This window comes from Oryctolagus cuniculus, chromosome 8 (genome assembly GCF_051225735.1).
Source record: "Oryctolagus cuniculus isolate XC-2025 breed Fujian yellow rabbit chromosome 8, ASM5122573v1, whole genome shotgun sequence".
Lineage (NCBI taxonomy): Eukaryota > Metazoa > Chordata > Mammalia > Lagomorpha > Leporidae > Oryctolagus > Oryctolagus cuniculus.
In genome coordinates, this window is record NC_142874.1 from 94,511,709 (window position 1) to 94,526,389 (window position 14,681).

At 41.3% G+C, this 14,681-nt stretch overlaps 2 protein-coding genes across 2 annotated transcripts in view; both read left to right on the top strand.

Moving 5' to 3' along the window:
• DDIT4L (DNA damage inducible transcript 4 like) overlaps positions 1 to 14,681 on the top strand; it is a 382,966-nt gene that overhangs the window by 164,525 nt on the left and 203,760 nt on the right. The window lies entirely within an intron of this gene.
• Positions 1 to 14,681, top strand: part of EMCN (endomucin) — a 113,340-nt gene that overhangs the window by 80,772 nt on the left and 17,887 nt on the right. Inside the window, 5 exon segments of the mRNA XM_008267566.5 lie at positions 3,654 to 3,755; positions 3,992 to 4,045; positions 6,934 to 7,029; positions 10,719 to 10,743; positions 11,869 to 11,930. Coding sequence (XP_008265788.3) covers positions 3,654 to 3,755; positions 3,992 to 4,045; positions 6,934 to 7,029; positions 10,719 to 10,743; positions 11,869 to 11,930 — 339 coding nt within the window.

The following is a 14,681-nucleotide window of genomic DNA, read 5'->3' on the forward strand; positions in this document are numbered from 1 at the left end:
CAGCTTAATTAAATGATGTGTGTGTGCGTGTGTGTATGTAAAGGATACTAGGAGGCCTACAGAATTAAGAAGGAGAGGACCCAGGTAATTTCAGGAATCTGGCATTGCCACCAATAGTTCCTTCAGAGCTTCAACTGGAAACAACCCAGAACCACCACACTCAAATTCTCAGGAGGGGACTTTGGTCAGCCAGTGACCCTGAGCCTAGAGTGAAAAGGGACATCTCTTATGACCGCATGAATGGGGAAAGGGTTTTTTCCCCACAGGAAGAGTTTGGTTCTTCAAAGAAGCAGAATTCAAGATGTAATTAAAGGGACAGGGATTTTGTCAGGGAAAATATCCGTGACAGAAAATGTCAAGGACACTGGGAAGGGCATCAGAGATGCAAGTCTGACATACAGAGAGGAGAAGGAGCGAATGTTGGGTGGGAGCACTCTAGTCTGCCCTTCACTCCAAGGAAGGTTCAGGAAGGCCATCAGCAATCCCCCCAGCCCGAGTTCCTTCTTTAAGGAGTTGATGTCTCCCAGAAACACACCTGCCTTCAAATTCCTACCTTGTTCACTTGGTGGCTGAGAACAGCCTTGGGAATGCAGGACATCGCTGTAGACAAAATGAAGGATTTCAGAGAGCAGGTGGTGAACGTGCAGCTCTTACATGGCCTCTGGTCGGATTCTGTTCAGTGCGTTCCCATGACCCCATAGTGCCCTGCAACCTCCATAAAGCATCCTATCTTTAAAACTCCCACTGATTTGTCAAGTGAGAGATTTACAGCAAGAGCCAACTAAGGACCACCATCAGGCACCATGGGGTGGATTTGAATGCACATTATTACAACAGACTTGGCTTTGAGAGTCACCTCAAACTTGCTCCAAGTTCTGACATGACATTGCAAACTGGTTAAGTTGTGACATAAAATATCCAAAACTCAGTATTCACCATAGTCACCAGAAGTCAGAGCCCAAGGGCAAACCGGATCATGAGCAGCATACACTGCATACCATCATACACTGGCTCCCGACTAGAGCAAAGGAGTGCCTGAAGAGTCTATCTCGTGTGTTTTTTACATTTTGAGCTTTGGAAAAAAATAGACAAGCTGCCTTTGTTTGGAAGGTTCAACTCTAGTGGCATAATCACAACATAATGGTATCCTAACATCGCATGATAATATATATTATGTAACATGAGGGTGGTTCAGCTAGTTCATGGAAAGTAGAAGTAAAAGACAAGTCCATTTTGGTGCAGAATTTTTGAAATACATGGATGCAAAGTGTCTTCAAAATTTCATGGAAAATACCTATTCTGAGAAACCTACATGTGGATTTATAAAATCTTGGCATCAAAATAAGCTTATATTTTTTGCACCATAAACTCTTAAGTACCTTCATATTGTGTATACTTATTAGTATCAAATATTAGTTTAAGCAGCTAAAATTATTGTTGCTCATTAATTTTTCTAAATAATATTATGATATTATACTATTGCATCATAAGCCCAGTGTACATATGCAGAAACAGACAAAAAACAGTACAGTGACTTGCCCATGATTCCGCTGTGAGCAAGTTCTAGATTTAGATTTGAAGCCAGGAATTCTGCATCAGAATCCCGCTCTTAACTCCTCTACACCTCTCCCATACCTCCCCTGACAATGCAGTTTGGAGAGTTGTTTGGAATAAAAGAATCTCAGCAGAACCCAGAAAAAATCATCAGCTCTGAGCACAGCCTGAATCCCTCTTATCTTAGTATTACAGAGAACAGCAGCAGGGTCCTAATTTGTGAATTCAGCCAGTTGCCATAATTTCAGCAATCTGATCACATCACATGATCAACTGTGAGTTTCTCTGTGAGTCACTCACGGGGGTCATAACTAATATGTGCAAAAAGGAAATAAGAGAAACTAGAAAATGCAACACCAGAAGGCATCACACATTTAGAGAGGTAATTCTGTGTGTGTATGTGTGTGTGTGTCTATACTAGTTTGAGAAATGATTCTTAACTGAGGGTTGCAGTCAAAAGAAAAGCAAAACAAAAAATGTGAAAGTCTTGATTTAAAGAGACACTCAGGTGTTCTATTAAGAAGGACTAACTCTATTGCTACCTCCGGTTCCTCAGCGGTAACCAGAGACTGACAATCCACTCTCCAAGTGGGGAGTCTTGGTGTTTCCTGTGAACCAGATTCTGTTCAGTCCTGGAGCTATTGCACAACATTGTCTACAAGAAAGCAGAAAGATAGGATGTGCGATCTTAAAAAATAACCTGTAGGTGATCCATGAGGATTACTCCCGTTGGCTATTTAATCAGTCATCGTGTTCTCTACCAACACGAGTGAAAGAGCATCTGTCCTCACTAAAGGACCTGACACTGCAAACAGGAACTAAAAGCATCAAGGCTTCAGCTCGTTCCTACTCTTTCATTTAATATTCCTGTTTCTGCTTGCTTGCTAGCCTAGGCTGGCACTTTTCTTTGTTCTTGGGGGCATATATCTAGCTTCCTCCCACAGACCTCTTCCATGGCAAGAACGGCACAGACTCTAATCATTATTCTTCCCCCACAGATGTCAAAAATGCACAAGCATGCAGGGCGCGTGCTGGGCTGTGGGTGGCAAAGGAGGAAAGAGCCAGGGCAGCCATGGAAATCTCATTGTCTTTGATGCAGTTGCCCACGGCCTCAGTCCTCCTGAGGAGCCACAGTCCTAAGAGGTACCTCTTCGTTGAGCCTAGCAGTCAGCTACATCCCACTGCACGCCCGCTGGGGTAAGCGCTCCATGTGCGCTGTGGTGACAGTTACGGCCTTTGCTCTCCAGGAACTGGTAATTTAGTATAGACAAGGCAAACAGGCCCACCATGAAGGAAGGGGAATTCATTTTTTCAAGCAATTTTCTAAATGCAAATAACATTTTATCCCAAATTCACAAGAAAAAAACACCATACATTTGTGAAACCTTTATGTATTTATATCTCCATTAAACCTCTCAAGATATGTGGATTTTGAATAATACATTTTTATTTATAGTTTCTGTTTCAGTCCTTCCAGTTGAAGGTGGCAAATGTTAAACAAACAAGTAATGGTAACAGTAAATATATAATGACATTTCTCTTGGGTGGAAAGAGCTTGGACAGTGGGAAAGGCACACCGTGTAAACAGCAGCTGAGCTCAGGAGATGGAAATGAATGCATCCTCTGTGATTTATCCCCCATCCTTCTAATCAAAGCCACAAATACAACCTTTTCTCCTCTCCCACTGAGAAATCTGAAGGCCTGTGCATCTATGCGACTTTTGAATATGTATGATAGAAAAAAAAAAACACTATTGCCCAAAGTTATAATATCTGATACGTGAATGATGTTTTTGTGTAGATTTGTTTGCCTCAAGAATCTAACGCACCATGTGATACAGTTTATACTCTAGGGTAAGAGACTTCCTCGAGTTTTCTAGGCCAACTTGTGAAAATTAAATAGTAATATCTAGGTTTTGTGGTTACAGATTTAATCATCTTTCCAGGAGAACTAAATGAACTCACACTTCAGTAATATGACAGCATGTATCCCATTATTCAACAATAAATAGTTTCCACAGATCTTCAGAAATGCAGACGGTTTGATTCTGCAATCCAATATGAAGAATTAATGTTACTCTCTGACTCTGGATTTTTTAGTTTCCACAGTTAACACTTCACAACCAGATGGACCATTTTCTGAAACCAATACGTTGCCTTCAGCAGCAGTAACAACTCCAGCAATCATCTTACAGTCTCAAGGTATGATTTCATTGTGCCTGAGTGGAACCCTGCTCTGCTCCACCTTTGTCACCAAGAAAACCCGACCAATCTTGAGTTACAGAACAGAGCTTTCCCACAAGGGCACAGAATTTCTCCCTCTTGCAGCATCATACCTGTAAGTCACAGATGCTGCTTTAAATGGAAGTAGAGGGAAAATTGTGGGGATTGCATACATTAACCAAAGTGACTTGTCTTTTTCTTTCTTAAAATAATAGGTACCGAGGATGGAAAAAATATGAGCTCTTCATCAACTAACCCCTCCTATTCAAGTGAGTTACAGACATATCTTCATTCATGGCAATAGCTGTGTTGGTATGTGACCAGTGAATGGGAAGGCTCAGAGTATGGGCAGCCTTTTCTCTCAACTTGACAGAATCTGCGATACCATTATATGCCTATCTAACTGCTGCCTCCTTAAGAATTCCCTACAAGTGAATGTGGTCTCTTTTTTTTTAAAGGATTTATATATTTATTTGAAAGGCAGAGTTACAGAGGCAGAGGCTGAGAAAGAAAGAGAGAGAGGTCAAAAAATTTAAAAAAATTAAAAATAAATAAATAGAGAGAGAGAGAGAGGTCTTTCGTTTGCTGGTTCACTCCCCAAATGGCTGCAACAGCTGGAGCTGTTGCCAGGAGCCAGGAGCTTCTTCCGGGTCTCCCATGTGGGTGCAGGGGCCCAAGGACTTGGGCCATCTTCTACTCCTTTCCCAGACCATAGCAGAGAGCTGGATCGGAAGTGGAGCAGCCGGGTCTCAAACCGGTGGCCATATGGGATACTGGCACTGCAGGCAGTGGCTTTACCCACTATGCCACAGTACTGGCCTTGTGAATCTGGTCATAATGAGCATAGTTAAAAAAAAAAAAAAATTGTTTTTCTGGGCCGGTGCTGTGGTGCAGCCGGTTAACGCCCTGCTGTAGCCTGGCAAAGCAGTAGAAGATGGCCCAAGTCCTTGAGCCCCTGTATCCGCGTGGGAGACCTGGAGGATGCTCCTGGCTCCTGGCTTTGGGTCGGCGCAGCTCTGGCCATTGTGGCCAACTGGGGAGTGAACCAGGGGATGGAAGACCTCTCTCTCTCTCTCTCTGCCTCTCCTCTCTCTGTGTAACACTGACTTTCAAACAAATAAATAAATCTTTAAAAAAAAAAAAAGTTTTTCCTACCTTAGAGCTAAGCAGCTACCACCAAGGGCCAAGGATGAGTCAATGAGACAAGTTTCCAATATGCCAAAACACACAAACACTGAGATCCCCATAGAATGAATTATGTTAAGATTTTCAAGTTGTATATTTTGAATAAATTCCATCATTGTCAATTAAATAGTTTCAATATAAAATACTAAGAACAAAAATTATACCAAAAAATGATTTATCACCTTGACAGAATTTTGTCCAACCGTTAAAAATGGCCTTTAAGAAATGCTCCTTTTTATCAAAATCATAGATGAGTGTTCTTCAAAAAAGTTCACTGAAAATGTGTAATATGAAAAAAAAATTATGCACAAGTTTCACAATTTTTGAACCAAAATATACTTATCTTTTAATTCTATATTTGCAGGAAATTATTTATTTATTTATTTGAGAGGTAGAGTTACAGACACTGAGAGAGAAAGACAGAGAGAAAGGTCTTCCTTCCAATAGTTCACTCCCCAGATGGCCACAACAGCTGGAGCTGTACCGATCCAAAGCCAGGAGCCAGGTGCTTCTTCCTGGTCTCCTATGCGAGTGCAGGAGCCCAAGCACTTAGGTCATCTTCCACTGCTTTCCCAAGCCATACCAGAGAGCTGGATTGGAAGAGGGGCAGGTGGGACTAGAACCGGTGCCCATAGGGGATGCAGGCAACGCAAGCGGAGGATTAACCTACTGTGCCACAGAGCCGGCCCCAAGCAGGAAATTTTTGAAGCACCCTTGCGTGTTTGCTAAGACTGAACATAGAATCTTTAATAATTTCCCCAGCAATTAAGGATAAGATGAACTTCTGTAAATCTGGAATCATAAAAGATTATCTTAGGTTTAGGTAAAGCCATTCCATTAAATAACTTAGCATAGAAATTATTGACCTGCTGATTCATGGTGTCTTCATTTTAGGAGGCAATCAAAATCTCATTCAAGGATTGTTATGAAATCAGCAGAACATAATTAAAACAAATATTTAACCCAGAAAATGGAAGCATAAACCACCCTATGAATCAGAGGACTGTATTACCCTCCTGATACATAAATGAGGAGCCGATATGCAAGCAGATGGGAATATCTAACTAAATAGTAACTTTAATTTCAATCCCTCTAATTCTAAGAGGGGACTTCAGAAATAAAAGATAAGTATATTCTGATACAATTTTTTAAAAAAAATCCGTGCACAGTTTTATTTTCATTTTGCATTTCTCATGAATACTTAAAGACCCCACATGCCCCTACAGCAGCTCTGCTGTCGTGACCGCGGTATTTACCTGGTAACTTATGGTCAGCACAGAAGGCAGATAATAAAACCAAAAACATAGCATATACCCTGAGTGATTGCAGCAGTGCCTCTTCCCCTAAACATGCAAACATACACACATGCACAGCCCTCACCTGAACCCCATAGCTCATTTTTAGGAATCATAGCTACTATGATATTCACTTAACTTTACTAATGTCTGTGCCAGTTTGACAATTTTGTTATAGAAAGATACTCATGAGTTTTTCAGAATATCAGCATTAGGACTAGAGCAGTCTCAGGTGAGTCACTATGTATATTATAAATGTATGTGTGCATGTATGTATGTGTGTTCATGTATGTGTGTGTGTGTGTTCATATATATCAGTAGCCTCACTGTAAAGTGTTGGGGAATGCAATTTGTGAATGTGAGTTTAATTCTAACTTAGAGGACATCTTCTACTTCTCAGGGCATCCATTTCCTCACTCCCTCAGTCTCCAGGAAGATGGGGGACTGTCTCTCCTAGATCTGAAGTTTTGCTTCAGAAAGGCTAACAAGACTGACATCAAGTGGATATGTCAGAAATGACAACGAGAGGAAAACCCGTGAATTAGAGAAATCTTTGCCCAGAATATAACATTTTAATGGAATGATGTTTAAAGGACAAAAGCAGCCTGCATGCTTTTGCTCCACGAATATGCAATTCAGTAGGCACTCTAACTGACAATGCTTCCAATGTGTTTTAGGTGTTATTTTGCCGGTGGTTATTGCTCTGATTGTAGTAACACTCTCAGTATTTGTTCTGGTGGGTTTGTACCGGATGTGCTGGAAGACAGACCCAGGTAGGTCATGGTGTTCAGTTTTGTTTTCTTGAAAGCAGAGTGAATATATGTTCGATCTAAAATAGAGCTTAAACTCTTAAAAGGACAGAAGGGTTACAGATAGAAATAAAATCCATAGTGCGTGATCACAAAAATAGAGGGAAAGGGGCAGAGAAATCCATTAAATGCAGGTAAAGGTCAGAAGGGATGAGGAACCATTATGGGTAGGTATCAAACACAAGTTCTTATTCATGAAAGAGCCCCAAATTTTGTGGGCAGTCAGGGACATAGAGCAGCAAAAAGTACCTAGTAGGGCATCGTTGTGTCCAGTTGGAGATCTTTTCCGTTTCCACCTAACAGAGAACAAAGTGAGGGCTCATTAAAAGTTCAGCTTGGGGGCCACACTCTCACGAACAGTGTTAGTTATGGGGCTAACTTCCCTCTGTGGAGTCACAGCTTCCTCCCATTGAAGGGACGCTGTTATATATTTTGTCCTTTGTTTAAATAAACCTAAGTTAGACTAGATTTAGTTAGTGGAAAATTGTCAAAGATAGCCCAGGGAGCTCCCGTGTACTTCACACTTCCCTTATTATTAATGTCTTATGTTTGTCAAAATTCCTGAGCCAATATTAATACATCTTACAAAGTCCCGTACCATATTGGATTTCTGTCTGTCTCTGTTCAGTCTTGCTCTGTGCTTCAGGGACTTTGGCACTCTTCGCTCAGCGCTTTGCCTGACTCCGCCTTCATTCAGCTCCCATGATTCAGCAGTCCCCCTACATTACCTGAACTATCTTTCTTTCTTCCTTAACTCCCTTAACGATCTATCTATTCCAGACCCCTGCCGTGATGATGTCGTACAGCTTCATGGAGCCATGACTCTGTTTATAATATTTCTTCTCCTAAAATTTCCATCCCCGCCCCCCATCTTCGAGTGTTTGTTACACACCTGATCTCCAGCTTACCCTGGAAGCTCCAGCTCCAACACCAATTTATTACCTTCCTATAACACACCACCTCTCCAACCACAGTGGGCTGTTCTTTGAAGTTTGATTCTACAGAAACTGATGACTGCATTCATCATACTTAAGTCAAGCACATCGGAATGTACCTGCCTCCCCTCAAATCTGACAAACCCTGCAAGTCCCCAGTGACCTATTGTCCATATGCATTGTACTTAGTAGACAGGAGACCTTTGTTCTATGCCTGATGCACTATATTTTTTGATGTCCAGTAAAATATAATCTTACCTTTCACTAACAAACCTCTAAGTTTCATAAACTATTAAAAGGTAAAAAGTACTTTTTTGAGATGTTTCTCATTTGTTATTTTTATAAGGCTTATAAGCCCCGGCGCCGCAGCTCACTTGGCTAATCCTCCACCTTTGGCGCTGGCACCCCAGATTCTAGTCCCAGTTGGGGCGCCGGATTCTGTCCTGGTTGCTCCTCTTCCAGTCCAGCTCTCTTCTGTGGCCCGGGAAGGCAGTGGAGGATGGCCCAAGTGCTTGGGTCCTGTACCCGCATGGGAGACCAGGAGGAAGCACCTGGCTCCTGGCTTTGGATTGGCGCAGCGCGCCAGATATAGCGGCCATTTGGGGGGGTGAATCAACAGAAGGAAGACCTTTCTCTTTGTCTGTCTCTCTCTCTCTCTCTCGCTGTCTAACTCTGCCTGGAGAGGAGAGGAGAGGAGAGGAGAGGAGAGGAGAGGAGAGGAGAGGAGAGGAGAGGAAAATAAGACGTATAAGCTACTCTATTTTCTGGTTGCCTCACGGACACTGTGCCCCCAGGACAGTATTGATGCTGCTCCTGAAACTGTCCACTGAGTGTCGTGACTCCATCAGCAGGGGCGTGATTGTGACAGTGCAGGGAGAGGTCGGGAGTCCCAAGCAGCACTGTTCATTTTAGCTTCTGGTGGAAAAGAAGAAGAAAACAAATTGATACCTTTTCCTCTGGTAGTGAGTGAATAAACTTCTTGATAATGTCTGAAATATGTTTCTTTGCCCAGAATCCAGACAGGAAATAGCATTTTTATAAATCAGCTTAATTACTCTAAGTTTTCGAGCCACCAATCCTTCTTGGTGCAGGCAATCAGCCATCCACTTTGAAGCCCGTGGGTGTCGAGTATATAGGATAGGTACACATTAGTATGCGGAATCTATTTGTAAAGTGTACCCTGTACTGAGAATTTTCTTTGCAAAGGAAGTTTTGAAAATATGTTATTGAAAAGTTGACATTTTCCATTAAAGGAAATGCCGGATGTATAAAGTTCCTACCATGATGAGAAGTTATTTGGAAGACATACAGCGCTTTAAAACCAGTTTGGCAGTTGCATAACTAGCCAAATCTATTTGGTTACTGTTGACTTTTGTTCCCCAAATAGAATTTATAGCATTGTTATCATTAAATTAACACCATTAAACACCCTCAGTTAATTCCTCTTCAAGTATGTGGGTGAGACTTCATTAAGTTCAGAAAATTACTAAATAAACTCTACTCTCTGAAAAACAACATGAATCATAGATTTCAGTACAAAATCAAGCTTATGTAGATAATATTAACAGTAGGCTGAGCTTTAACCCCAAATAAGCATGGTACATATGCAGAAAATAGTCTGTTGACATTCTTATATTTGCTAATTAGCCCAGCACTCTATAGAAAAACATAAATATATGAAAATTTCCATAACTCACTTTGAAACAGGACTGTGAGCATCAGGATGATATTATATTTGACTCAGGGATCAAACAAAAATGTGTTAAAGTCCTACTGATGGAGATAGGATGAGGTAGATCTAGTTGGTAGCACCATCTGAGATAGTCAAAGAATTAGATCTCAGTTGTAAGAGTCATGACAGGACATCCTAACTAAGAATCACCTGAAATGTTAGTGGAAATTTAGGTCTGGTAGCACAAGGGTGGTCAGAGCCAGAATTAAGATCAAAAGGCCTATCCCAGTGATGCGAAAGAGCTAGGTTAGATCTGAAAACAAATCCGAGAGGCAGGAACTAAGTGGCAGTGGAATAGAACCAAGGCAGAAGCGGAAGCATAACAAGGGGGCCTTAAACAATCCCATTAAACAGTGGCCTAATGCAAGGTTCCACCACCAGCACGCACTGCTGAGAAGGCTGTGTTCCCGCAGGGCACGCTCACTCTCCACCCTAGATGTTCTCCGCCTACATAATCGTGAGGCAACCTGGAAAAGAATACAAAGGATTAGTTGCAGCTTGCAGCCTCTGACATTTCGCAGGGCAGTTCTGAGAGGCCGAATCAGTGGTTTTAAGATGCAATTAGAAACAATATCCACGTGGTAGCTCACCACAAATACAGTGATTTGTGTCCCAGGGAAGAGCAGTGTTTGAAAGGAAAGTAGGAAAGTCAATTCTCTGGTCTAAAAGGTAATTCGAAACTTTGCAGAGAATGTTTTCAGAGACACTGAAATACTTTTCTGGTGTCTGTTGGCTGTGTGATAAAGGACGATAGTTTTGCATCGTAATTGAAACTAGGAGACCAAAATGAGTCCAGAAGTACAGGTAGTGGAGCTGGCCTGATGAGGACTCTCTCATGAATGTCAACCTGGTATAAACTGTTCATACCTGAGGAAATGTTTGCGAGGGGATGAAATCATTTAAAAATGCACGGGAAGCAGGAGGGGTCTCAGGGTTTGGGAGGCCAAGCTCTCTGCAACACTAACAGCAGCTCTCTCCTCTCCCAGGCACACCGGAAAATGGAAATGATCAGTAAGTAAGGCCACATCATTGCTTTCTTGAACCTCTGACTCTATCGTTTACATGGGGAAAATGATCTTCTACTTACACTTTCAGTGCGACTGTCTAAAAGAAATGTTTGCAGCAAGCACTATTGAAGGGAGTTGACTATTTGTCAGGGCTCTCCCTATTTAATAGAGAAATTCCACCTCATTGAAAACATTGACCTCAGCTTGGATAAAGTGGTTAATGGAAAATAATAAGGTGAAATGGAAAAGTAGAAGAATATAGCTATGAAGGAAAATATCATAGAAGACACACTTTAGAGTTTTCAGATAGTTTTCCTAGTAAAATTTTCAGCACGAAGTTAGAGAAAAATTGCAACTGTACTCTGAGCCAATTCTAAGTGGCTTTGCCTTAACCCCAGATGATTACTCTATGTGGATTTTGTTAAAACAAAGCCCTTAACAACCCAGGCTAATGGACAGACTGAGGTGCTACCAAGAGATCTGAAGAATTGCTTACATGGAAAAATCAAATACTATGGCTAGATTTTCTTTGTTGACCTGACTTCGTAGCCTGCCTTTACATAAGTATTTCTGTATACCATCAGGTTTTGAACTTTAGATATCCCTACATTCCCAACCCATCTGACTTTTGAAAGGGAAGCTTTACAGATGTCCAGGCGAAGGAATTGGGGTTTGAAACTGTTTGGGGTCTGAGAAAGGATGAGTGGAAATCTTAGTTAGGCAGACAGACATTTCTCCACCGTATCTCAGGATCTCGTGAACAGGGATATCTCCAGAACTCAGCATCAGCCCTAAAGGTTGGGAAACATTTCTGTTTCATCCTCTTCTTAATTCATGACACGGACCTTGTGACAGGGGTTGTCCTTGACCCATGCTGGTGTTGAATGTATCTGATGATCACTACAGTAATACTGTGACAGTGATTTATTGGTTTGATTCCAGAAGAAATGGAAAGTGCCAAAGTATTTGAATATTTGCATGTGAGGAAATACAGGTTTTGCCATAGAAACATATAAAAACACATATGGTTGCACATCTTCTTCATTCTGTTTGTGTCACATTGGCTTTCGTTCACAGACATGCAGTGCTAATTACTGTGGTGTTAACTTATGTTTTCTGTCTCAAACAGACCTCAGTCCGATAAAGAGAGTGTGAAGCTTCTAACAGTTAAGACAATTTCTCATGAGTCTGGTAAGTTTCCAGGTGTTTAGATGAGAGATGGTTACTTCAAAATCTAACTGCAACCTTGGATTTAGTTCATGGGAAACTTAGTCAAAATGCATAACTTATGTAGAAATGGTCTAGTAACTCTCAATAAATACAAATTCTCTTATTAAGAAAAGATGAGGAGGGGTGGCATTAGACACAAGGGTTAAAACACCACTTGGGATACCCACATACCATATCAGGGTGCCTGGTCTTGAGTTCTGGCTTTGCTCTGGATTCGAGCTTCCTGCATCCACAGATCTTGGGAAGCAAGTGATGGTTCGAGTACTTGGGTTCTTGCCACCCACATAGACACTGGTATTGAGTTCCTGGATCCTGGCTTCAGCCTGGCACAGCCCTAGCTGTTGTGGGCATTTGTGGAACTACCAGATGAAAGATTCTCTCTCTCTCTCTCTCTCTCTCTCTCTCTCTCTCTCCCCAAACACCTCTCAGTCTCTCTCCCCCTGAACACCTGCCCTGTCAGTGTGTGCGTGTGTGTCTTTCTCTCTGCTTTTTAACCAAAATAAATAAATAAATTAGAAAAGAAGGGTCCTACAAATACCATTTTTGATGAGCTTATTGGACTAGCAGGCCTTCTGGAGTATAGATGTGTTCTAAGGAGTGCGTGGTAATAAGAGGCATTCCCTATTCTGCAGCAGTGACACAAAGAGCACTAAGTTTGTAAAATGTTTTATTGTTGCTGTTGTTTTATTTCATTTTTAGTGATGTCTGGATATAGCCAGCTGGAACCAGGATATGTTTATCAGCTAAAATGTAAATCATGCTTTATATAATTTCATATAATTTTAATTGAGCTTCCCAATAAAGATAAAACACAATTTCCTGTTGATAAAATTTGCATTTCTATTTCCAATTTCTTAATTATATTCATTTGATTTAAAACATAAAACTATTTCAAAATACAGATAGAATTTGTATGAGTTCTGTTTATGTGAAGAACAATGAGAAATTAGATGCTGTACAGCTTTTAAAATACAAAGCAGGGGTGAGCATTTGGCTCATGTTTAAGATGCCTTCTTCCCCTATCAGAGTGTCTAGTTTGAGTCCCATCTCCACTTTCAATCCAGCTTCCTGCAGATGTGTATCCTGGGAGGCAGCAGGTGATGGCTCAAATACTTGGGTCCCTGCAACCGACGTGGGAGGACCAGATTTGACTCTGAGCTCTTGGTTTAACTTGGTCCAGCCCTGGCTGTTGTGGGTTTTGGGGGAGTGAATCAGCATATAGAAGATCTTTCTTTGTCTCTCTGCCTTTTGAATAAAGTGAAATTAAATGAATAAAAATAAAGAAAGAAAAAGCAAGGGTGAGCATTTGGCAGAGTGCTTAAGGTACCACTTGGGATGCCCACATCCCACATGGGACTACCTGAGGTCGAGTCTTGGCTCCACTTCTCATTCCTGGTTCCTGGCAGTGCGCAGCCGAGGAGGCGGTGGTAATGGCTCAAATACTGCCGCACGTGGAAGAGCCAGACTAAATTCTGGTTTCCTGGATTTGCTGGCTGTTGCTGGCATTTGGGAAGTGAAGTATCAGAGGGAGGATCTCTCCCCTTTCTCAGCTTATCTGCTTTTCAAGTAAAATAAAATTAATTAATTAATAAAAAGCATAGATTTTTTAGATGACTATTACATAAAACATTGATATTATAAGAATAATTCAAAACTGTGTTTCCAGTGTCAAGTTACCCCAATACATTTTCAATATTCAGTTCCATAAGTTTTACTTTTGGAAAATAGCCTTCAGAATACATAAATTTGGGGGCCGCCGCTATGCGTAGTGAGTAAAACTGCCACCTTCAGTGCTGGCATCCCATATGGGCACCAGTTCAAGAACCGACTGCTCCACTTTTGATCCAGCTCTCTGCAATGGTCTGGGAAAGCAGTGGAAGATGCCCAAATCCTTGGGGCCCTGCACCCGCATGGGAGACCCAGAAGAAATTCCTGGCTCCTGGCTTCAGATAGACCCAGTTCTGGCTGTTGTGGCGAACTGGGGAGTGAACCAGCAGTTGGAAGACCTCTCTCTTTCTCTCTCTCTGCCTCTCTTCTCTCTGTGTAACACTTTCAAATAAGTAAATAAATCTTTAAAAATACATAAATTTTATAAAGTCAGATCTGCAGAATGGCAAAGTACATTATAGATATTTCTGGTAACTAAAAACAATTTTGTAAAACAGACAACTATGTTGCCCCGAATTTTTAAATTTTTAAGTATTTTTTCATTTATTTGAAAGAGTTACACAGAGAGAGTAATAGACATGGGTCACCTTCTGCTGCTTTCCCAGGCACATTAGCAGGGAGATGGAACAGAAGTAGAACAGCCAAGACTCGAACAGGTGCCCATATGGGATGCCAGCAGCACAGGCAGTGGCTTTATCCACTATGCCACAACGCTGACCCCTATTACCCCAGATTAAGAGCAAGATCTTTTTTTATTTTTTTTATTTAGTAAATATAAATTTCCACAGTAAAGTTTATGGATTACAATGGCTCCCCCCCCCATAATTTCCCTCCCACTCGCACCCCTCCCATCTACTGCTCCCTCTCCTATTCCATTCACATCAAGATTCATTTTAAATGATCTTTATATACAGATGATCAATTTAGTATATATTAAATAAAGATTTCATCAGTTTGCACCCACACAGAAACACAAAGTGTAAAATACTGTTTCAGTACTAGTTAGAGCATTACTTCACATTGGACAACACATTAAGGACAGAT